Source organism: Vulpes lagopus, chromosome 12 (genome assembly GCF_018345385.1).
Source record: "Vulpes lagopus strain Blue_001 chromosome 12, ASM1834538v1, whole genome shotgun sequence".
Classification (NCBI taxonomy): domain Eukaryota; kingdom Metazoa; phylum Chordata; class Mammalia; order Carnivora; family Canidae; genus Vulpes; species Vulpes lagopus.
In genome coordinates, this window is record NC_054835.1 from 11146008 (window position 1) to 11168561 (window position 22554).

The 22554-nt window shown below is 57.2% G+C and overlaps 1 protein-coding gene across 2 annotated transcripts in view; it reads left to right on the forward strand.

The window, feature by feature from the left end:
* VAV2 (vav guanine nucleotide exchange factor 2) overlaps positions 1-22554 on the forward strand; it is a 161362-nt gene that overhangs the window by 103790 nt on the left and 35018 nt on the right. For both annotated transcript variants that reach the window (XM_041724562.1, XM_041724563.1), the window contains exons 4-8: positions 1313-1381; positions 16224-16326; positions 18770-18868; positions 20698-20766; positions 21703-21803. In XM_041724562.1, the coding sequence (XP_041580496.1) occupies positions 1313-1381; positions 16224-16326; positions 18770-18868; positions 20698-20766; positions 21703-21803 (441 nt within the window). The remainder of the gene's footprint in view (positions 1-1312; positions 1382-16223; positions 16327-18769; positions 18869-20697; positions 20767-21702; positions 21804-22554) is intronic.

Below are 22554 nucleotides of genomic sequence, written 5' to 3' on the forward strand. Positions count from 1 at the left end.
CGATGTCCTAGCTTCTCTTCCCCTCCTCCCCCCACGTCTCATTCCCAGTCCATCAGCCCACAAATCAGGCCATGTCCCTCCTGTCCTCCCAGACAGCCATCCGTCTGTCATCCACCCATTTGTCTGTCTGTCCGTGCCTTTCTGGTGCCAGGCTCCGTGCTGGGCGAACATAGCCCCAGGCTGAGCACATTATCAGATCTTCCCACGTGGCCGGGGGTTAACTAAATCTTGGGGGAAGCTAGGTCTTGGGGGCCAGGGTGGGGCAGGGGACCGGGGGCAGTGTGGATGGGCCATGGCACCCTGCATTCCTGTCTCATCTTGGGGTCAGTCCCCCACAGCCAGGGGGTGCCCTCCCCCCACTCTGGCCCCTGCCATCTGACATCATCTGTCTTTGGCTGTGACAAAAATGAACTGGGCTCGCAGTTCCATTCTCCAGGGGGCTCATCCCCCTGGAGAGGGATTGTCAGGATAGAAGCACATTCTGAGCCACCCAGGTGGACACTTGGTCTGAGGACACTGAGGGCTATGTCCCCCCGAGCCCAGCAGGGGAGCTTCCTGACCCATCGCCCCCCTTCTGTCCCAGACGCACTTTGGGACTGACAGCATTGGCAGGGACCCTGGGCACCCCCGAATACGGAACCATGGGATTGGAAAATAAAGATCCTTGAGTCCAGGGAAGCCGGCTGGTCAGTCTCAATACAATGTGAACGTGAGAGGCCCTGACAAGGCCTGCAAGGAGAAGTGCTTCCGCCTGACCTGAGTGCCCCTTGCCCTGTCCTGCTGCCCAAGCCGCACCCCCCCGTCACCCCCAGGAACTCTGTCCCTCACCCCTCTGCAGGTGTCCACCGTGTATGAAATCAGCCTTAGGATTGGACAGAGCAAAGATCACTTGTCCTTGTCAGGAGTGGTTTTGTTGGGAGGCGGATGCAGGTTCAGGGGCCAGAGAGGAGGTGGCATGGGACAGATGGCAGGAGAGATGTGTGGATGGCTCCTCAGGCACAAGGCTGAGGGAGAGGAATGTGGCAGGGGCTGGGGGGCCCCCTGAAGTGCAGAGGCAGGACTATCACACTGGTGAAAGCTTCCTGCTGTCCCTGGCCCAGTTCCCTCGTGGGCAGCAGGGCCGGGGGCGGGTGGTGGTGCCTACGGAGGTGACCTCCAGTGTCCCAAGGCTAAGCTGGGCCACCCTCACCCTGGACGCTTTACTTGCTGGTTCTGCCGTGCGGGCAGCTTATACGAGACAGGCGGAAGCTGGCAATTGCACGGCCCTGGGGCACTGAGGAGACCTGCTCACGCCACTGTCCTTTCTCCACAGGCCCTTTCCCTCGGAGGAGACTGCCGAGAATGACGACGATGTCTACCGCAGCCTGGAGGAGCTGGCAGAGTAAGGAAGCGATGGGACCCGGGTGGGGACGGGGACGGGGACAGGGGTGGGGACAGGGGATGGGAGAGTCGCGGCCCCACTGCGGGTACAGCCACCCTGCCGTCCTGCCTGAGGCCTCTCCATGGTTGGTGGTGGTGCGGGCTCCACCAGGCCCAACAGAAAGAGACCGAGAACTCAAATGGACAAGCCTCCCTTCATGTTCTGGAAAGTTCTCCAGCTTTTGCTGGGGCGGGGAGAGCTGGGGTTTCCAGAAGCCGGGCCCCTGGAGTGTGGGCCACAAGCAAAGGTGGTCTGTGGGTTCTGGGCTATCTCATGGTCCGAGGGGGCAGGCGAGAGGCCGAGACCAGGCCGCCCAAAGCCACAGCAGGCATCTCCCGCCTTCTCCGTGGCCCTAGACTGGCGTCGCTCTGTCTCTGAGGACTCCGCCATTCCGTCCTCACGCTCCCAGGCTCAGAGCCCCCAGGAACCCATGAGAAGCCTGGGGCAGTGGCTCTCCCTGAAGGGGCAGGTGTGGCCCTGTGGGGTCCGCTGTGGCCTGGGGTAAGATCACCCAGCTGCTGCTCAGAGAAGGGCCCGGGCAGCTTCCCTGAGGAGGGGTGGAAGGGTGGAGGAGGCAGGGTACCCCCTTCCTGCAGGTGAGGAGGCCCGAGAAGCAACGAGCTTGGCCAGGGCCTGGGGTCAGGTGGCTCCTGACCTGGCCCACCCACCTGTCCCAGCTTCCTGCTGCCTGGACCCCTCATTCCTGTTTGACGGCAGACACAGCTTTGCTGCAGTGAGATGGCTGCTGCTCCCAGGAGGGCTTCCCCGGCCCTCTCCTCTTCACCTTGGAGCACAGATCAGGAGTGGGACCCAGTAAGAGGTGGGAGCTGGGGTACGGACTGGACACCAGGCCGTGGCAGGGAGCCAGCAGTGACATTTCCAGGGGAGCCGGCTGATTCTTTGCCTTCACCCCTTGACCAGATGTCTGAAGCAATGATCAACTTGTGCTTCTGAAGGGTCCTGCCAGCAGCTGCCCGGACCTCGGATGCTTAGTGGCTGTTGGAGGCTGTTGGACATGGGGCTCCCCGGCAGGGAAGCTGGTGTGTCCTCGGGGCCCCGGTGAGGGATGGCCATGTGCACGTGGTGCCGTGGACACTGCGATCCGGTCAGTTGTGCATCTGTTCTGTTGCCGACTCAGCACTGAGCACCTTCTGTGCATTGGGTCAGGGTCAGGAACTGGGAACGTCAGGGAGAGTGAGGCCCACCTGCTGCCTCCTAGGACCCAGGAGCATGGGATCATGTGGGTCTCCCATGAGGGGCCCTTTTGGACCAACTTCAGAGAGATGGTTCTTACTGCGGGCATCCAGAGCCTTCACTGTCCCCGGTGTCCCCAGCTGGCTACTGAGAGCCCTACAGCCTCAGCCCACAGGACGCAGCTCCACAGTGTACGACCCCTTCTGGGCCACCAAGAGCAGGTGTGTCGGCCGTGCAGGAGAATCCGCCCATTCTGCTGCCGCCCTGTCTTGTGTCCCACACAGCACAGCTGTCCCGTCGGATGTACTGGGAGCCTGGGATGTGTCACCTCCTACTTTCATGGTCTTTGGCATGTTATACCACCTCTGCCTTGGTTTCCCTATGCATAACACTGCTTCGGGAAGACCATCAGTGATATCGGGGGCATAGTGCCCACTGGACGCTCCATGAGCCCTCGGGCAAGGATGGTGGTTCCCCTCCGCCTGTTTCACCAAGATCATGGCTTTCCACCCAGTTCCCAAAGGGCTGTGGCAGTGCTGTCCAGGAGAGCTAGAGCGCAAGCCACATGTGCAGTTGTAGATTTTCTAGTAGAAACAGAAGTAGGGGAAACTAGTTGTATAATGTGCTTTTATTTAACCAAAAATTATATGCAGGTTATTATATTATGTTATATCCAGGATATTGCCTGGTTCTGTGTGTAAGCCAGCATGACCGGTCATTAACTCAGCGGCTTGCCTTCTCTGTGGTACAAAGTCTGGTCTGGTGCATGTTTGATGCTGACAGCACAGCTCAGGGACGCCTGGGCAGCTCAGCGGTTGAGCGTCTGCCTTCAGCTCAGGGCGTGATCCCAGGGTCCTGGGATTGAGTCCCTCAGCAGGCTCCCTGTGAGTCCCACAGCAGGCTCCCTGCAGGGAGCCTGCTTCTCCCTCTGCCTGTGTCTCTGCCTCTCTCTCTCTCATGAATAATTAAACAAAAAATCTTAAAATTTTTTTTTAGTTTGATGGGCACAGCTTAGTTTACCTGGCCACACTCACGTTTGTGAGCTCATAGCCACACGTGACTGGTGGCACCAGTGTGGGCAGCATGGGTCTCAGATCCAGGACGTGGTTCTAGGAGCTCATAGGGGAGCCCTTCCCACGTTTGAATGGATGTTGCTGGACTAACATTATGTTCTCAAGTGCTCTAAGCTCACTTTGGAGATCACTGAATAATGTATAATCAAATAATAGAGCAGCTGGTTGAAAAAATTAACACGAGATATTGCCACTTAAATGGCCTATTTCAAGCTCCCGGGGCACTGTCACTGACCGCGGAGCTGGGAGGAGAGGCATTCAGCTCTCTCTCACCAGCCCCGTCTGTGTGTGTCTGCAGCAGTGTTGGGGGTCGTGCTCTGGGGGCGGTCTTCTCCTGGCATTTGGACACAGCACCTTTGGGATTTGGAGCCTACATATTTCCTTTGCTTTGCAATCAGGAGCATATGGAGGGAGTTCTTGCCGCAAATTAGGACAGGGGGCTTTGCAGGGGTCATAGTTTCAGGGCACCCCAGCTCTGCTCAGCCACCCCTGCTGGGGGTAGGAGGCAGGGACAGGTGGCAGGCCGTGAAGGGCAGAGCTGTGTGGCAGGTGCCTGGTGGCCGCGATGCCCCCACACATGGAGGCTCCTGTCTTGGGGGGTGGCCTGGAGCTCGTGGGACAAGAGCTCAGAGAGACCACAGGCATGTGGCCTCAGGCTGCTTCTCTGCTGTACATGCACCTGGATGACCCTGGGGCTTCATGACCTGGGCTCTGGCTTCGCTCCTAACATTTCTCAAGGGGCCTCGATTGTCCGGGTGACACAATGCCACTCACTCCAGGCACGCAGGCCTGCTTATTCAAGGCTGAGCAGCAGAAAAGGCGATGTTCTATCCTCCTTGGGGCACCGCTGGGTCCTTCATGGGGCCCTGTCCCTGCCTCTGAAATGAAAGCAGTAGCCGATGGCATGTGGGTCCCTTCAAGCTTGAAGGATCCACAGCTTTATGATTGAGAAGCCTGCTGCTTACGTCTCCCGTCACTTCCCCGGGAGTCGGAGTGATTTTCAGGCTTAAACAAATGTGATTGTGGCACGGCAGGGGATATAATTTATCCATAAATGTATAGCTGCATGCTTTATTGAATCATAAAATGACTTCACAGCTTTAAATGTGTCATGTTAGAGTCGTTGGGATAATTTTTTAAGATGCATAAAATGTAGAGGGAGTGTCCCAAGTCGATGCTCCTTCAAGGGCACAAGGACGTCTTCTTGCAGCAAGGTGGGGGGGGGTCTTTCTTGTCCCTGGGGAGGAAGGCGGGGTGCACAGGGGCGGAGGGGTGGCCTACTATGGGGTCCCCACAGGCAGGGAATAGGGAACAATGGCCGCACTCGCCTGGGACCCTCATCCAAGGGACAGCCTATCCCCACCCCGCCGTCCTTGCCCATCTGTCTCTCCCAGCCTCAAAGAAAGCTTGTTCAAAAACTGTCCCCGATTTCAGAGATGTTCCAGCCACTCATGTGAAGGTTCAGTGTTGCGCACACGCCTGCATATGTGGGGCCGTTCATGTTGGGTTGGGAGGGCGGCTTTGGGACCTCTGCTGTTCGTCCCCAAGGATTGCTTTTCCAAAGGGAACAAGTTTGGAATTAGATGATGCAGAAACAAACAACAGCCTGTAACCATATCGGGCGGGCAGCCCCTCCTCAGCCCCCCTAGAGGATACCACCAGCCCTGCAGCCTGAAGAAGGTGAAAGGAAAGCCCCCCAGAGAGGAGGCATCAGTGGATGCCCTCCTTGGCCAGCCTGGGAGGCCGCTGTCCTTAGGCCCATGGCAGGAGGGGTTTGGTGGAGGAGGGCGGTAGTGGGTGCAGGTCTGGGGAGCCCTGTGCGCGTGCAGCTGTCCCCTTGCTCTGTGGTCTCATGGCTCCAGGGCCCTGGCTCTGGGCTGTGAAAGTGGTGACAGCGGGGCACAGCCCCTCTAGGAAGGGCCAGCTTCCCTGCGGCCGAGCTGCTCATCTGGCCTTCCAGGCTCCATTTGTACAGCAAGCCAATTTGGGTGGCCAAATTCCTTCCAGTCCTGTGCAGTCCCCAGCTGGGGTGTCCTTGGCAGCACATGGTGCCCCAAACCCCGTGGATGGTTTTTCCATCCTCATGTGGGCCCTGGGAGGTGCAGCCTGGACGTGGGGACCCGCCGGAGGGAGGGCCTGAAGCCAGCCCTGTCGAGCACACACGCTTGTTCCCACGAGGAACCCTGCAGGTGGATCCCGGGCCCCACCTTTGGACTGGAGACTGGCCCTGAGAGGCTGGGGTGCCTGCACACAGCCACAGAGGGGTGGAGCTTCGATCTGAACTGGGTCTGTGTGAGTCAGCAGGCCACCTGCCCTGGACCCCCTATCCAGGGGGGGCATCCACAGGGGTCAGACCCTGACAGACCAGGAGACTGGGAGGGCTTCCGGGAGATGTTGCTGCAAGTGCACTTTGCAGGAGCACAAGATTTGCCAAAGTGTGATTTAGAGGAACTTTCCCTCACCCTGTCTGGACTGGTTACTGCCTTATTTTGGGCCAGGGTCCCAGGAGAGTCTGGCTCTCAGCTGTGCCTCTGTTGGGAATTCGGGGAATTCAGGGTTTGCGGTCCTGCCCCCAAAGTCACCCTGTCTACATCTGTGGTCCGGTGGTGGGGCAGGCAGCACTGGAGCCTGGCCTCTCTCTCTCCTGTCCCTGTGATCCGGACAAGCTGCCTGATGGCCCCTGGCCTTGCAGAGCTGGCTGCAGGACAGGCTGGGCCTAGGGCAGTCTGTCTAAACCCTGCCCTGGTACCCAGGCCCCTGCTATCTTCCTCTCATTCTGGTTGTGGAGACAGCTGGCCACGGCTGGTGGGACTGGCTGTCCAGCACTCTGCACCCCACACTCTGCCCTCCTGGCACATCTCGGCCCCTTGGTCCGTGGGCCTGTGCTGCCCTGGCTGGCCTGGGGCTGAGGTGACTTTAAAACCCTGACCCTGGGTGGTTCATTCTCTGCCCTAGTGTCTGCACAAGGGGCCCTTAGGAACAAATGCAGAGCAGATGCCCCATTGCCACCCTGCCCTGCTGAATACTCAGGTGCTCGCAGGCCAGCAGATAGAGCAGACTTAGGTGAATTTTTGTTCATTTACTTATTTTTATTTTTTAGAAGATTTTATTTATTTATTCATGAGAGACAGAGAGACACAGAGAGAGAGAGGCAGAGACACAAGCAGAGGGAGAAGCAGGCTCCATGCAGGGAGCCCGACATGGGACTCAATCCCAGGTCTCCAGGATCATGACCTGGGCCGAAGGTAGGCACTAACCACTGAGCCACCCGGGCTGCCCCAATTTTTTTTTAATTATTTTTTTTTTAAAAGATTTTATTTATGAGAGACACGAAGAGAGAGAGAGAGAGAGGCAGAGACACTGGCAGAGGGAGAAGCAGGCTCCATGCAGGGAGCCTGATGTGGGACTTGATCCTGGATCTCCAGGATCAGGCCCTGGACTGACGGCGGCGCTAAACCGCTGAGCCACTGGGCTGCCCTGCCGCCCAAATTTTTATTTTTAATACCTGATGGGACCTGGGTCCTTTCAGGACCCAGGCGGTCACAGTGATTCTGTGGCCTGATTTAACAGAGTCTACAGGGTGGGGGAGCCCTGTGGGGGGAGGTTAAGATGTGCATAGTCTCCTTGGTCCCAGAAGGAAGCAGGGACCAGCTGGGCTCGGCCAGGGGAGGTTCACCTTGTGGCTGCTAAGGGCGTCTCTGAAGCACACTGTCCACTTTCCTGGGATGTTATGAGTATGAAGAATTGGCCATTCATTCATTCATTCATTCATTTAGAAAAGGTTTTATTTATTTATTTATGAAAGAGACAGAGAGAAGCAGAGACACAGGCAGAGGGAGAAGCAAGCTCCATGCAGAGAGCCCAGTGCGGGACTCGATCCGGAGACCTGGGGATCACAACCTGAGCCATCCAGGCATCCCCAAGACTTATAACATTGTTTCCTTCATGTGCAGTGGTGCTTAAGAAATACTGAAGAACTTAGCTCCTATTTGAGGGCAGGCAGCTTGACCTGAGCCCTGCTCCCTGGCACAGGGGACATGCCCCACGGTGGTCGCAGGGAGGTTCTGAGGACCCAAGCTGATGTCCCCCAAGTGCCAGACCCTGTGCTGGGGTTTTGGCCCTATCGTCTCAGCCTTCACGACACGGCCACTGTGGGACTGTGGCCCTGCCCCCGTTCCACAGTTGAGATAAAGGCTCAGAGAGGACAGGTGACTTGCCTGTGGTCACACAGCACACTTCACATGATGGTGTAGGGGCTGAGCCATGTGCTGCTGTGGCCCAGGACATCCCTCTGGACCTTACCTTGATGACCCAGCCCAGGGGTTTGTGGATGCTCTTGTGCTGCTTAGAAAGCACCCCAGGAAAAGAGAGTTCTAGTAGGGAGCACAGCGCCAGGCACGCAGGACTCCCTCTGGGAGTCTGGTGGCCATGGTCTAGTCTCCGTGTACTCCCACATGGCTTGGCAACCTTGGGGGACTCTGTTGCCCTGTCTGGGCCCCGCTGTAGGAAGAGTGGCCCACAACTGGCTGCTTCTGGCCCACCAGGGCACCCCTCTGCTGCTAGGCATGGACCGAGGTCAGCAAACGTCTGATTTGGTTTCCAAGTAGCAAGTTCACAGCGCCTTGGAGTCCTGCGTCCCAGCTTCAGGCCCAGCAGCCTGGGGCCAGCGCTCACATCTGTGACATCGGTCGGGATGGTTTCCATCCACAGAGGACATGGGTGTGCCCGAGGCTGAAAGCAGGCACCTCGCTCGCCTTTCTTTGATTTTCCTGAAGTGGCGGCGGGGGGCGCCGGCCTCTCGGAGCAGCTGACTTTCTGTAACAAAATCAGAGCAGGCAGGCCAGGCTTCCGGGGCCAGGCCCCAGGGCCTGAAGTGGGAGGGGAGGCGGGTATCTGCCTCTGGGGGGGGGGGGGGGGGGGAGCGGGCCATTGTGGGGACGAAAATAATGGTCGGGATTTAGCATCTGTCAGCGCAGCTGTCTGCTGGATAACAGCAGGAGCGAGAAGATGATCCGGAGGGGGAGGGGGAGGGCAGATCAGTGCCCCCCAATCCCTAGTGGAGCAGCGAGTGGGGGCTGAGGGGGCCGGGGCCACTCCCATTGGAGGAGGAGAACCTAGGGCGTGTCTGTGGAGCGTGGGTCTGGCCCCGGGCCTGGCCACTCACCTTCCCTTTCCCATCTGGTCCGGATCTCCCCCTACCTGCCCGGTTTGCACCGTCCCTGAGCTTGCTTGTGGGTGGTGGGATAGGGAAGAGCCATCTCTGAGCCCTGTGAGCCCTGTTGGTGCTGACACCGGCCTCCAGACTTCCAGGCTCATGTGTTTGAAAATCTGGACGTGCTTAATGCCGATGATGTTTTATTTATTTATTGAGTGCCGGTCCCTGTGCTAAATATCCCGCAGAACTTCCCCTCCCTCGGGGGTGGCTGACCGCAGCCACTTACGAGCACCTGCTGTATGCTGTGCTGGTCATTTTCCCTGTGGCTGGCCCTTCCAGCGACCTGACCAAGAGGTTGGGGTTATTTCTCCTTCACAGATAGGGAAATAGGCTCAGGTCCTCCTGCCCAGAGTGACAGAGCCAGATGCTGGCAGGGCTGAGGCTCCATCTCAGACTCACCTGCCTGCTTCCCCTCGGGGCAGGGGGACTTGCCATCCAAGTTCCTGGCACTGGCGACCCGGCGTGCCCCTGAGTAGTGTCAGGGGACCTGACATTTCTCGTCCAGGCTTGACAAGTGCTGTTAGCGTGCAGCTGCAGTGTGGCACGGACCTTGGGGTTTCTGTGAAGTGTAGCCTCTGGTAAGTTAGAAGCTGCACAGGAGTCTGTGTTGGCCCAAGGGACTGACTGGCCAAGAATCAGTGTCATCAGGCCCACCTAACACAAAAGCTACATGGAGCGCCATGGAATTGCCTCTGCTGATGCAGAAGGCACTGTCAGATTCTGCACCACTGTGGGAAGTTGGGCTGGGGCTGGGTCCTGTGGGCCAGGCCCGAGTGGGAGCCCCCCTCCACAGGACTGTGTGCAGGCCCCGATCTGGGTGCTGGCTCACAGGTGGACACAACAGGAGGCTTGCATCACCGGAGACCAGAGGCCAGGATCCTCCCACCGGTGGATCTCCATCCTGGTCAGTGTGCTGCACTCCAGGACAGTCCAACATGTGATGGGCCTCATGCCCCCCTCCCCAAACATATCCGTCGTTTCTTTTTCCTCCAGTCCAACAGCCACAGCCATCAGGTGCAACCGGGCCCAGCTGGTCATGACATACTCTCATCTGTTTTAACAGATGCTTAAGACGAATCATCTGCCCCCTACCCTGTTCAGGAAACTCACTTTTGGAGATGATCCCTTTGTTAAAAAAGCAAGGTGGCCGCGGGATGCCTGCGCCCCTGGTGGCGGCCGGAGGGTCAGAACTATTGGGAACCAGAGCTTGTTGCCCCATGCAGATGACAGCACTGCATTCTAGAAGCATCTGCATCCCAGGCATGACCACTACCCTGTCTGTCTCCCCACCTGTAAGGTGAGGTGCACAGCACAGGGCAGACACCATGGTCAAGTTGCTGGCAGAGAATCGGTCTTAGGAGAGGTGTTGATTTAACCAGTCAAATCTGATAGGTGTTTTATCTTAGCTGCCAATTTCATCAAACGTGTTTGGTTTTACTTTCATAATATTTTTCAAAGTTTATTTAAGTAATGTGAGGCTCGAACTTACGACCCCAACATCAAGAGCCTCATGCTTTTCCGGCCAAGCCAGCCAGGCGCTCCACTAATTTTGTTTCAACTAAGAAGAAACCCACTTCTTTGCTGCTGCCTTTATTCCGGCCCCTCTTCCATAAGGAGGAACATGCATGAAGTGAAATTGTGGGACAGCTGTTTTGTAATTTCAAATAATATGCACAAACCTGGGTTTCTTAGTGCTCATTGGCCTGAATTAAATAATGTTTGGGAGAGCGTTTTCATATGTGAAAGAAGGAGAAACATAGAGCCTGGGTGTGTGAGTGATCTGCGACCGTGCGGTGAGGACCCCCAGAGCAGGACCCGAGGCCATCATGGGCAGGTGACCCGCAATCCTCTTCTTTGGTCTTCAGCAGGCTTTGGGCAACAGACATTTTACAGAGCAGACGTAAGGGACAGTGTCTGCGTTTTTTAGATTTTTCTGTCGCAAGTTAAGACCCCAGAACACAGCTCTTTGTCTCGTGTTTCGGGCTGCCTGTTTTTAGCCACAGGGCCCTGAGTCAATCAGAAGAGGTGAATGGGACGGGTGCATGAAGAGGGATCCCATATGGACAAATGTTCCTTGTCTTTATTGATTTTGAGGAAGGAAACAGGCTGAGATTGAGGCAGCAGATGTGCGTTGGGGTAACCACCTTGGGTGTACTCCCAGGGTCCCCGTCTGTGTGGTCCCATCCCTTCTTTGAGTACAGGGAGTGGGGAAGGACTGTGTCATGTCCCTCTGACCTGGAGGAAGCCCAGGTACTTCAGGGGGTGCTCACTTGGGTATGGGATTGGAGAGTTTGTAGCCTTTGCCCAAGGGCTCTGCCCATTCCAGGTAGAAAGCTGCACTCCTGCCAGCTTGAGGGGTCAGAGGAGAGACAGCAAAGGCTGGTGGAGAAGCCTGAAAGTTAGGAGGAAAATGCTGGAAGGGAGGGACCAAAGAGCAAGAGCCCCCAGATCTGAGATTCCACCTGAATCCCTGTCTGGCCATGAAACTAATACACACAAGAAAGACCCCAAGGCTTCTACCAAAAGAAAGAAAAGAGATCCAGCATCCAGGGACACGTGCGTGGCTCAGCGGTTGAACGCCTGCCTTTGGCTCAGGGCGTGATTCTGGGATCGAGTCCCGCATCGGGCTCCTTGTGAGGCACCTGCTTCTCCCTCTGTCTGTGTCTCTGCCTCTCCCTGTGTCTCTCATGAATAAATAAATAAAATCTTTAAAAATAAAAAAAGAAAAAAGAAATCCAAGCATCCAGAGGCTGAATTCAGCAGCATTGCAGTTGCTGCTCATTGCTGGGAAAACAGAGTTTGAAGTTTGAGTCCAACCAAGGTAATGGTCTATTAGAACCCATATTCGATAGAAATAATGGAATTTCTGTAACTTATCATTCATCATGTCTGGTGTTCAATACAAAGTCATCAAATTTGCAGCGGAACAGAAAAAAGTCACAGTCTCTCTCTCTCTCTCTCTCTCTCTCTCACACACACACACACACACACACACACACGTCAATAGGAACCAACCTGGAGATGACTCTGCTGCTGCAATTACCAGCTTTTATAGACATGGTCAGGGACTTAGAGGAAAGATGCACCAAATGAATGAACAGATGGGGAGGCTCAGCAGAGAAATAGATGCTACAAAGAGGGCCAAGTGGAAATGCTAAAACTGAAAAGCATGATAGTTGAGAGGAACGGTCACTGGATCCACTTTAATAGAAGATGGCAGATGGCAAAGGAGGGAGTCACGGACTTAGTGGTCGTTCAGCGGAAGGAACAAAGGAGAAAGAGAATGCCAACAGAGCCTCAGACACGTGGGGCTGTGCCAAGGGGTCCAACACAGGTGTAGCTGGAACCCCAGAAGGAGAGAGAATGGTAGAGGGGGAAAAATGAACCAACATAGTGGCCCCGGACTGTCTAAATCCCAAATCTCTGTGATAAAACTACAAAATATCGTGGAGAAAAATGAAAGAAGACCTAGTAGATGTTGTGTATATACTATGTTCATGCATTGGAAGAGGATATCATCAAGGTGCCTGGTCTCCCAGCAGCACCGTTTTTTTTTTTTTTAATTGAGAAGATTATTGTGAAGTTTCTTCGGAAATATAAGGAACCTTAGAATCGCCCTAAACAATCTCATAAAAGAACAAAACTAGAGGCTTAAACCACCTGGTTTTAGGACTTTCTATTAAAAAACGAAAGTAATCAAAACAGAGTGCTGTTGCTACAGGCATAAGTGAATAGGTTCATGGAAAGATTATAAAATCTAGAGTAGACGCAGGCTTGGGTGATCGGTTGGTTTTGGTTAAAGGGACCTTAAGGGATTCAGTGGGAAGAAGAAAGTTTTCAAGCAGTCGTCCCGAAACTCCTGAATATCCCTGAGAGAAATGGATCTCCATCTGTGCCCTGCACTGTGCACGAAAATCTGAGATGGATCGGAGGCCTGAGCGTCAACATGGACATTATAGAGCTCTTGGAAGGAAAAACAGGAGACCACCCTTGGCAACCTGGAAACAAAGGTTTCTTAGATGGGATGCAATGATTTCTTAGGACCCAGGACAGAGTCAGGACACCATCGGAGAAAAAAATTTTTTTTTATTAAATATGAATGTTTTTCAGAAGATGCCATTAAGAAAATAAGCAGCCAAAGCCAGAGACTGGGGAAAAAATTCACAAGACATATCTGACTCAAAACTTGTGTCCTGTTTGTTTTTCAAGAAAGAGGCAACTGATTTTTGGAAACAGACAAAAGTCTTGCACAGGTTTTTCACAAAGGAACATGCACACGCATGTCTGGAAGGACAGGGAAAGGTCCCCAACATCTTTAGCCATCGGGGAAATGCAAAATAGGAGTGCAGCAATATTTCACTGTGTTCCTCTTCCAGTGGCTAAAATTGGAAAGACTAACACCAACCAGCCCTGGAGAGAACCCAGGACAACCGGGTAACCAGAACCTGGAGGCAGCCCAAGCGTTCACCAAAAGGAGAATGGATGACAGATTGTGGGCTGGTCATACCACGGATGGTCCTTGGCATGGACGTGTGGCCTGGATGGATCTCAGAGACGTGACATCAGGGGGAGGGAAGTGACACGAAAGTGACCGTGACGTGGGATGCCATTGATGTGCAGCTCCAGAACAAGAAAAACTAATCTGTGGGGGAAGAATAGTCAGAAGGACGGTCCTGGAGAAAGAGGAAGGGGATTGATTTGAAAGGAGAAGAGATTTTAGGGGAGATGAGAATGTTCTATAAAGGGCTGCAGTGTGAGTGACACAGTGTTGCCCATTTGTCAGAAGGGTACAGTTAGGGTACATCGTGATCTCTAGAAACCGTAGCAAAAAAAAGGTTGAAAAACCTTTGTGGGGTGTTGCACCTGTGCCTAGAACAGGGTGTACTCTGTAGACATGGGGTATGCCTGCACGGGCGTGGGGTATGCCCACATGAGTGACTGAGTGCTGGCTCTTACAGGTGGTGCCAGGGGGAGGGGGATGAGGAGAAGGATCTCCAACACCTGAGCGCCTTTCCTGGGACCCAGCCATCTACTTAGTCCTCAGAGCATCTTCGGGAAGTCCAGCCTGTGCCAGAAGCTTTCCTACCCCCCACCCTTCACCATCCTCTCCCTCATTAAAATGCCACCACACTTCTTTGGGCTCATCGTGGGGCCGGTGCATGTGTCACTCCAACATCCACAGATCCGCTCTTAACTTTCTCCGAATGCCCCTGGGGTGCATCGTCAGCCACTCAGTGAACGAAGGAGTCCACCTGATGGGGAAGAGTATGGCCTCTAGAAGATCCAGAAGGTCTTGGCTGGGTCCCCGGCACCATGTGCCCCAGCTTTCTCGTCTGTGCCATAGAGAGCACAGGGCTCGTTTGGGGATGCAAGGAAATTGCATCTCGAGCTCAGGTTGTGGCTGATGCGTGGTGGGAGGACTGCACCGAGTTCCTTCCTTCTGAGTGGGCTGGGACAGGGTGCGGGGGGTCAGTTAGCGTGTCCCCCTCAAACATGGGCTGAGGAAGGGGGTCCCTGTGCTGGCAGTTGGCTGTCTCTGAAATGGGTGATCTCGAGGCCCCTTTCAGTGATTTTTATTTATCAACTCCTGGGATATTTAACTGTCACAGGGCCCCCGCCTCCTCCCCAAGCCCATCAGGGCAAAGCCCGTGTTTGTTTCCAGACGGTGTGATGGCCTCAGCTGCCTTTGAGCTGTCTAATTTAGCAGCCCGGGAGTGTCCCTGTCTGCCCTCGGTTCCACGCTGTCAAAATTCTCGACAGTGGCTTTGTCACCAGCCTCGCTCTGCTGCACGACAGAAATCTAGGGTGGCTGGCACCCACCAAAGTGGAGCCCTGCTAGTGCTGGCCTGGACCCAGTAGCCTGGCGGGCAGGGCCCCCCAAGCTGTCCCCTTTGGCTACAGCATCTAGAGAGGCAGGGGAGGTGATCTGTGCCAACATGCGTGACCCTCCCAAGCCCACCTGGGGGGATGAGCCTCAGGGGTGGTGGGTGCGCTTCACACTGGCTCTGAGCGGAGCCTCTGTTGCTGTCGGGGCACAGTGTGAGGCCTCAGGATGGCTGTCCGGACACAAACGGCTACGGGGTTCTCTGCCTCCAAGGGTTTGTCAGGTTGAAAAGTATAAATGTTTTCAGGTGCGTCAGCACAGAAGGGCTCACCAGCGGGTGCGCGGCTATTCGTGGGTCTGTCACCAGGTCCATTAGCTGGTCTAGGGGACAGGTCACCCTGCCAGCTTCTGTCTGGTGGCCGGCTTTGGGCTTCCTCACACCCACAGTGGCAAGAAATAAAGCTCCCAAAGCGGCCTTTCCTGCTCATTGGCTGCCATGGGGGTCTTATCAAGTTGGGAGCTGGCTCACCTATGGCTCCCCATCCCTGCAGGGATGGCCCGGGCCTCCAGGGCGAGCTGGCCCTTGAGCGTAACTTGCCCTGAGGGTGGGCCGCACAGCAGACTGAAGAGCTGGTCAGCCCCGGACAGAGTGGCCCCGCCGCATGTAGTTGGATTTGCCCGTTTGCTAATGTGAAACATTTGCTGAGCTGCCGTCTGTCAGGAACGGCACTCAGAAGGGGTCGAGAAGTTGGATTTTGGTCCAAGGAGGAGATAGGCTCATCCACAGACACTTAACAAAATAATGGGAGATAGAGCAAGATGGATGCACTTTGTATGAGAGCACTGGCGGTGGTAGTAGGGGGGGTCCTGGATCACAGACTGGACTGGGGATCCCCCGAGGGCTTCCTGGAGGAAGTGTCCTATGCTCCAAGTCTGGCAGGGCCGAGGGGACAGCTTATCAGAGTAGAATCAGAGCATGCTCAGCAGCCAAAACATGGATGGCTGGAGTATAAAGTGTGAGTGATTTCCTTGCACTGGTTCTTGAGTGCTATCGTTCTCCACTCACTCTGCTTCCTTACCACCTGGTAGGGAGGGTGTCCACATACAAGTTCTGCTCCCTGATGCATGCACTACAGGCCGTGGGCACTGGGGATGCCCTGGGCTGACGAAGAGCACTTGGGGTTCCAGGTCACAGGCGTGGCCATGGGCGACACCCCAGAGGTCCCAGATTCTTGCACTAGCTGCATGAGAATCCCCTTTTGGGCAGTGACTCACCCCGGGCCTCCCTGGCAAGTGTCCCTGGTGCTCACTAAAGGGTGGAAAGGTTGGGGCATGATCACAGTAGGTCCTCCTAGCAGGTGTGTCCCCATTCTGTGGGCCAGAAGGTAGAGGCCGAGGGCAGGGGCTCCTGGTGGTCCTGACCCCCGCTCCTCCCCACGAGGCTGTGTGTGCTGGGCCCTCCCTTCCACGTGCCTGACCTGCTTCCTTCCCATGCAGCGAGCATGACCTGGGGGAAGACATCTACGACTGTGTCCCGTGCGAAGATGAGGGGGACGACATCTATGAGGACATCATCAAGGTGGAGGTGCAGAAGCCCATGGTAAGCCCCCTACCCACAGCGCCGCCCCTGCACTCAAGGCTCTGAGCCACTGTGGGTAGGGTGGCTCCCTGGAACAGAGAGCTGCAGAGGCTGCACCCCAGTCCCCCTTCTTCTCCGTCCACGGGCCCAGCCCTCTGTGACACTGCTGCCTGAGAGACCCTCCTGGACGTGCTGCTACATGGAATTCTCCGGAGGGTGTGCAGGATTCCAAGTCCTTCCTGCTCGGGGAGTCTGAAAATAGTGCCTGGGTGCTCAGACACATGGAGCACGCATCATTTTCCTCCTTTGTGCAGAGAGTAAGGAGACTGCCGTTGGCTCAATTAGCCAGCTGTGTGTCTTTTATGTGGCGAGGATATTTATTTCTGAGCCGGCGTTGGCTAATAATCTCTCGGACACCAGTTCGCTGCTGGGTGGGTTTATTGCCAGCAGCTGCCGGGCGGAGAGTGGGGGTCCTGTTGGGCTGGAATGGGGAGGAGGGGGCCCTGGCGGGGCAGGCCACGGCCACCCGGGTCCCCACGCTCCTGGGGGTCAGTCCAGACGCCACTTGCCAATGGTGGAGGCTTTTGATGCTTTTTGCTTTCATGGAAGAAATGGGAAGAGTTTCTCAAAAAGCTGAATTCAGTGTTTATCTTCAGTGTGGGAGTAATCAGCTGGTGGTGGAGAAATAAAGCTGGGACGACAGCTCCCCGATGAGGCCTTTCAGAGAGGCCTTTCCCGCTCTGGTGGCACCTGCCCTCCACCGGCATCATGCCAGCAGAGGCAGAGAAACACGGCAGTGGTGCTCACAGCCCCCAGACTCTGCTCTTCTGAACAGAATGCATTTCTCATTTTGGCTTGGAAGGGCCTGAGGGGTCCCCACCGTTACCAGGGGTCTCTGTCTGTAACCCCGGGTCTGCCCAAGGCCAATTCTGCCCTTGCCCTGGGCAGCCTTGCAGCGGGGTAGCTCTGCCCCTGAACCTGCCCAGAAGGTCCCTAACGGGGCTGGAAGGCAGGCCGTTGCACTGACAGAGATCCTCTGCTTCGCCTTCCTGGAGCTGTCCTTCCGGGTTTGGGGCCACCTCACTCCCTTTGAAGTTGAAGGACCCGCAGGTGAAGTGGGAGTAGTGGGTGCAGGGGCCCGTGCACATGTCTGGGGGATCCCTGGCCTCTGGGCTGGAGATGCCCCCGAGAGGCCCCAAGCGTGCCTGGCCTGCTGAGACCCCACCGTGGGCTGTCCCCACCACCACCCCGGGCCTGCTGCTGTCCCTGGTCCTGAAGCTCACCCTGGCTGTTTGCAGGCCCTGTGGGGGCCGTGGGGGAATCAGGGGACCTCACACCTGCCCTGCCCGGCTCAGTCTCCCAACAATGCTCCACGCTGCTGCTCACAAGCCGTCCTGTGCATCTGGCAGGGTGGGCCTCCTGCCTCCTGCCTCCTGCCCATCCTCTGGGATAAAACAGCTGGTTTTACTTCCTCCCTGGTCATACCTGGAGCTGTCTGAACAGCCTGAGGGGAAGGTAGATGGAGACTTTTCCCAAGGAAGAGGGTGGCAGGTGGCACTCTCAGAGCCCACACATAAGGGAGACCCTGGTACTGTCCCTTCCCACGCAGCCAGGCTGGTGGTGCTCGGTGGGTGGACAGAGGGCTGTGATGTGATCCTGGGGCCGTTGGGTGCTGTGGCCCTGCCCTCCCAAGCACAGCCGGGGTAACCAGCTGACGCTGCTCATGTGATTTATGTGATTTATTCCTCCATGCTTTCAGATCAGGTACATGCAGGTAAGTGGCAGGTGGAGGGAGGCCCGGGGTCCATTCTGCCCGCATTAGCTTCCCCCACCTTTTAGCGAGCTCTCAGATCCCTTGGGAAAAGCCTGGGACCCTGTCCCCAGGGAGATGCTGTCAGGCCCCACATCAGTACATGGTTTTCGGGGGATCATGGGCGCCTGATGCCCCGCTGAGGCCCGAGAGTAGCAGTGTAGCTGCACCCAGGCTACAAGAGGCTGGGGAAGGAGCCCTGGGGGGCCTCTTGCCTGACCTCGGCTCCTGGGCAATGTGCCCTGTCGGGCATGTGTCTTTGGAACCCCAGGCCCCAGCGAACTCCAGCGGAGCCCTAGGGCGTTTTTTGGAGGAGGAGGATGGGTCTGCCGCTCAGTTGGCAGACATGGGTTGTCAGAGAGCTGGTCAGAGCCTTTACCTCTGCACATAGTAGGCACTTTAAGCATGCCACGCCTGCTGTCTACGCCAGAGGGGCTGGCTCCCGAGGGCCCCACGCCGGTCTGGTAAAATTCAGAAGAGGGCAGCAGGAGCCCAGACTCTAGAAGCTTCCGTGCCTTACTCCTGCCTCAGTTCCCTCGTCTGCAGAAGAGGAGGGAAGGGCTTGGGCCCCCTTCTGTCTCCTTTCCGGCCCTCCGTGTCACACCTGGTGACCCCACAGCCAGGCCTGGTTCACGTCTTATGTCCTTCCTTTAGAAAATGGGCATGTCTGAGGATGACAAAAGGAACTGCTGCTTACTGGAGATTCAGGAGACCGAGGCCAAGTACTACCGGACCCTGGAGGACATCGAGAAGGTGGGTGTAGCCCTCCACCTTCTCCTGGTGCTGCCAAGCACCCCTCACCCTTTGCTTCCCACACGGGCCAGTATCCTCATGGGCCTCACCCTCGCCCCTGGCCCCGCTGCCCACCCATTGGCCCTCTGTGTGGCAGGGACTGTCCTGAGCTTGTCCTTGTGGCTCCTTTTCACCCAAGCTGGGCATCAGCATGGCATCTGCTCCGGATTGCCCTGGGCTAAGCTCCTTATGTATACTCCCTCCTGCAGGCTGGGCGCTAGGTTAAGCGCTTTGTGTGTACCTTCTCCCCTGAGGCTTTTGCTGCCCTCAGCTTCCCACTCTGTAAATTGAGGTAACAGCAGTACCACCCCTAGGTGGCTATGAGTGTCCTGCCCTGGGCCCCTAGTCAGCCCCAGTGAGGCCAGCCAGGGCAGACCCTGTGCTCCCCTGAATGGCTGGTCAATCCACTCTCCTGCCGGCTTCCCGAGCTCCTTGAGGACCACCCTGCTGTGGCCTCCCGTGGACACTGGCTCAGTGACATTTTCCTGTGCGTATGGGGTGAACATCCAATAATGCCTCAAGGTAGACCCTCCCTGGCTCTTCCTTGCTTCCAGCATAGGGCCAAGTGTGGCCACGACTGTGCAACCTCCAGCCAGGAGACCCAGGGGATGTGCTGGGCCCCGGTCTGGCCCAGGTTGCAGATGGACATTTCCCTGCTCCTGCCCCATGTGCCGCCCTTCCACCCTGCCGGCCGCTGGCCTTTCTGCCAACACTGCAGCACCATCACTGCCACACGCCCTGGTGCTTGCTTTCCACCTGCCCCTCCCACTCCTGCCAGCCCCAGCTCCTGGGGCAGCTCCTTCCAGGGCCCTTGGGCCTCTAGCTTCTCCACACAGCTAGGGCCTGTGGCAGAATGCCAGTGGACTGCTGCAGTCCATCTGCCCCTGGCCTTGTGGGCAGGGCTGAGGGTTCTGGGAGTGATGTGCAGTGGGGGTTCAGCAGCAAGTGAGTGGGCTTGACCAGGGCATGCAGCATGCCAAGCGCTTTCCGGGACAATCCCATTTTAACCCTCCCCTAACCATTGAGGTGGGTGCGGCTACCCCTGTGTCACAGGTGAGGAAACCGAGTCACAGGCCAGCGCCAGCCCATGCGCAGTGCAGGGAAAACTGCTTGGCGCCATGCAGCCAACAGTACTTGTTCACCTGGAGAGCTCTCCTGCTGCGTACAGCAGGCAGCCAAGAAGAGGCCCGAGGGGCCAGCGTCCTGTGGGGAGAGGGTGGCAGTCCTGCCTTGCTGGGCCTCTGGGGTATGACGTGATGCATCTCATCCAGGGCCAGGCCAGGGGCTCTGGTGGGACCACTCCCTGCCGCTGCAGGGCTCCCGGCGTTGGGGAGCACATCTTTGGACAGCAGGTTTAGGGCTGTACCTGGACTCAGGGATTTGAGTGTTGGGTGGGAAGTGTGGCCCCGTCCCCCCTCCCCTTGGGCGATGCACTCACGTCTCTGGCCTCAGTGTCCTAAAATGTCTCGAGTAGCTGCAGCAGCACCCACCCAGGGTTGCAGTGCATTTGGCGTCCAGCCTGTTGGGCACCACGGAGCTTTGCCCACATGGGGGGTGTGGATGCCTAGCTGGTGTTTCCCAGCCCCGCACACTTGCCCGTGCAGTAGTCACCCTGCAGGATGAAGCCTGGGTCCCCCCGGAATAGACGCCTTCTCCAGAAACGCGGCCCCGGTGGCGAGCCAGGCCACATAGCCGCCCCGCAGAGAGCCCCTGGCCCCCTGGCGAGGTCATCAGAGCCCCTCCACTGGCGCCCTCCAGGCGAGCTGACCGTGGGGTCTTGCCTGTTCCAGAACTACATGACCCCCCTGAGGCTGGTGCTGAGCCCGGCGGACATGGCAGCCATTTTCATCAACCTGGAGGTAAGTCCCCGCCCAGCCCAGCAGGTGCAGGTTGCTCACTGCCGTTCCCGCCATGGGATCCTGGACGGCCGCGTCCCTGCTGGCTGCCTGGTTGGCTGGTGCTGTGGGGTGACGGAGAGAAGGGGGAGGGTCTCAGCACTTGGGTCTTCGGGGGCAAGAGGACGAGGTTTCCATGAGCTGTCTGGGCCTGCTGTCTGTGGTCTGACATGCGTGCCCTAGAAGAGCTTTGAGGTCTCTGTCAGCGGCCAGAGACAGACGTGTCCCCCCCACCTCTTTGGGGGAGCCCCCTACCTGCTCTGCACATGTCTGTACACACACACAGGATGGTGATGCCCCGTGAGGAGGTTTGCCTCGACGTGGTCGGCAGAGCGGCTCCGTTAGCTACGACCGGGTGGGCTTCCTCCAAGAATGCCACCTCCTGCAGCCCCTCATGAGTTCAAGGGGCAGGTGCTTGTCTCCTGCTGGAGGCTGGGCCACACTGGGATATTCTCGTGCTCCGTGGTCCCCACCCGGGGTTTGTTGTGCTGCACATGGAGGCCAGCAGAGACGGCCGTGGACAGTGGAAGCCTGGGCCAGGGGCCATGGGGCCAGGGTGCTGCCTGCCGGGTGCCTGCTGCTCTGAAATGTGTGGAAATACCTACCTCCATGGAGAGACTCTGTACCCCAGCCCCCATACTGGGACAGAGAGTCCCTGTGCCCGCACACAGCAGGAAGGTAACAAGGATGCTGGGTGGAAACAGCCCCCCGGGGCTGTTGCCATCCCATTCTGGCACCAGGGCCTGCTCCGGGTTGGCACCCTGTGTCCCAACAGGCCGAGCAGGTCCCTTCAGGCACCGGAGCCCCTCATGTAATTGCACCGGGAGCGAGGGACGCAGGAGTACATGGCCCTTCCAACCTGGCACACCTGTTCATGTGCCGACTGCTTGTTCTTCCCAGGACCTAATTAAGGTGCATCACAGCTTCCTGCGGGCCATTGACGTGTCCATGATGGCGGGGGGCAGCACACTGGCCAAAGTCTTCCTCGATTTCAAGGAAAGGTAAGTGGCGGGCCCACCTTGCCTGTCCCTCGCATCTGCAGGGCCTCAGGAGTGTCCTGGGGACAGGGCAGAGCTGGCAGATTGAGGTTTACTCAGGTGTGCCTCTCAGGGTGAGGTCCCCAAGGCCCGGGGCCAAGCACCCTGGGAACCTCCGTCCTCACTTGTACACTGAGAGGGCTGCCCACCCTTCCCGCCATCACAGCCCAGACGGGTGACACCCCAGCAGGCCTCACGAGGGCTCTACCAGCTGCCTCTGCTTCTGCGCCCCGGGGGTCTCGGTAGCTGAAGGGCATTCTCACCAGTACCGTGCACCTGCTGCGTGCCAGCCTCATGGGCATCCAGGTCCTGGGAGAGCCTGCCCCTCAGGCTCCAGGCCGAGGTGGACGGTGTCACATGGCAGTCATGCAAAGACAGAACCCAAACCTGTCCCTGCAGGGCTGAGCACGGGACTTTCAGGGCTCTGAGCTCCCAGGTTTTAAGGCCTCTTCCTGCTTCCTTGTCTGTGTGTGTCACTGGGCCTTGACTTCCTAATCTGTCCTTAGGAACAAGGTGCCACCTGGTGTCATGGGGGTTGTGCCTATGCTGCCGACACGATTTGTCTGTGTCCACTGAGGGGGCTCCGGTGGCTGGGCAGGCAGAGTGCCTGGGCCTGGTGGGCAGGCTAGGGTTGCCCAGCAGCCGCGGTGGGCACGGGCTCTCTGCCACTGTGGCATAACCAGCCCCAACCCCACGTAGGGACACAGTGGTTCCA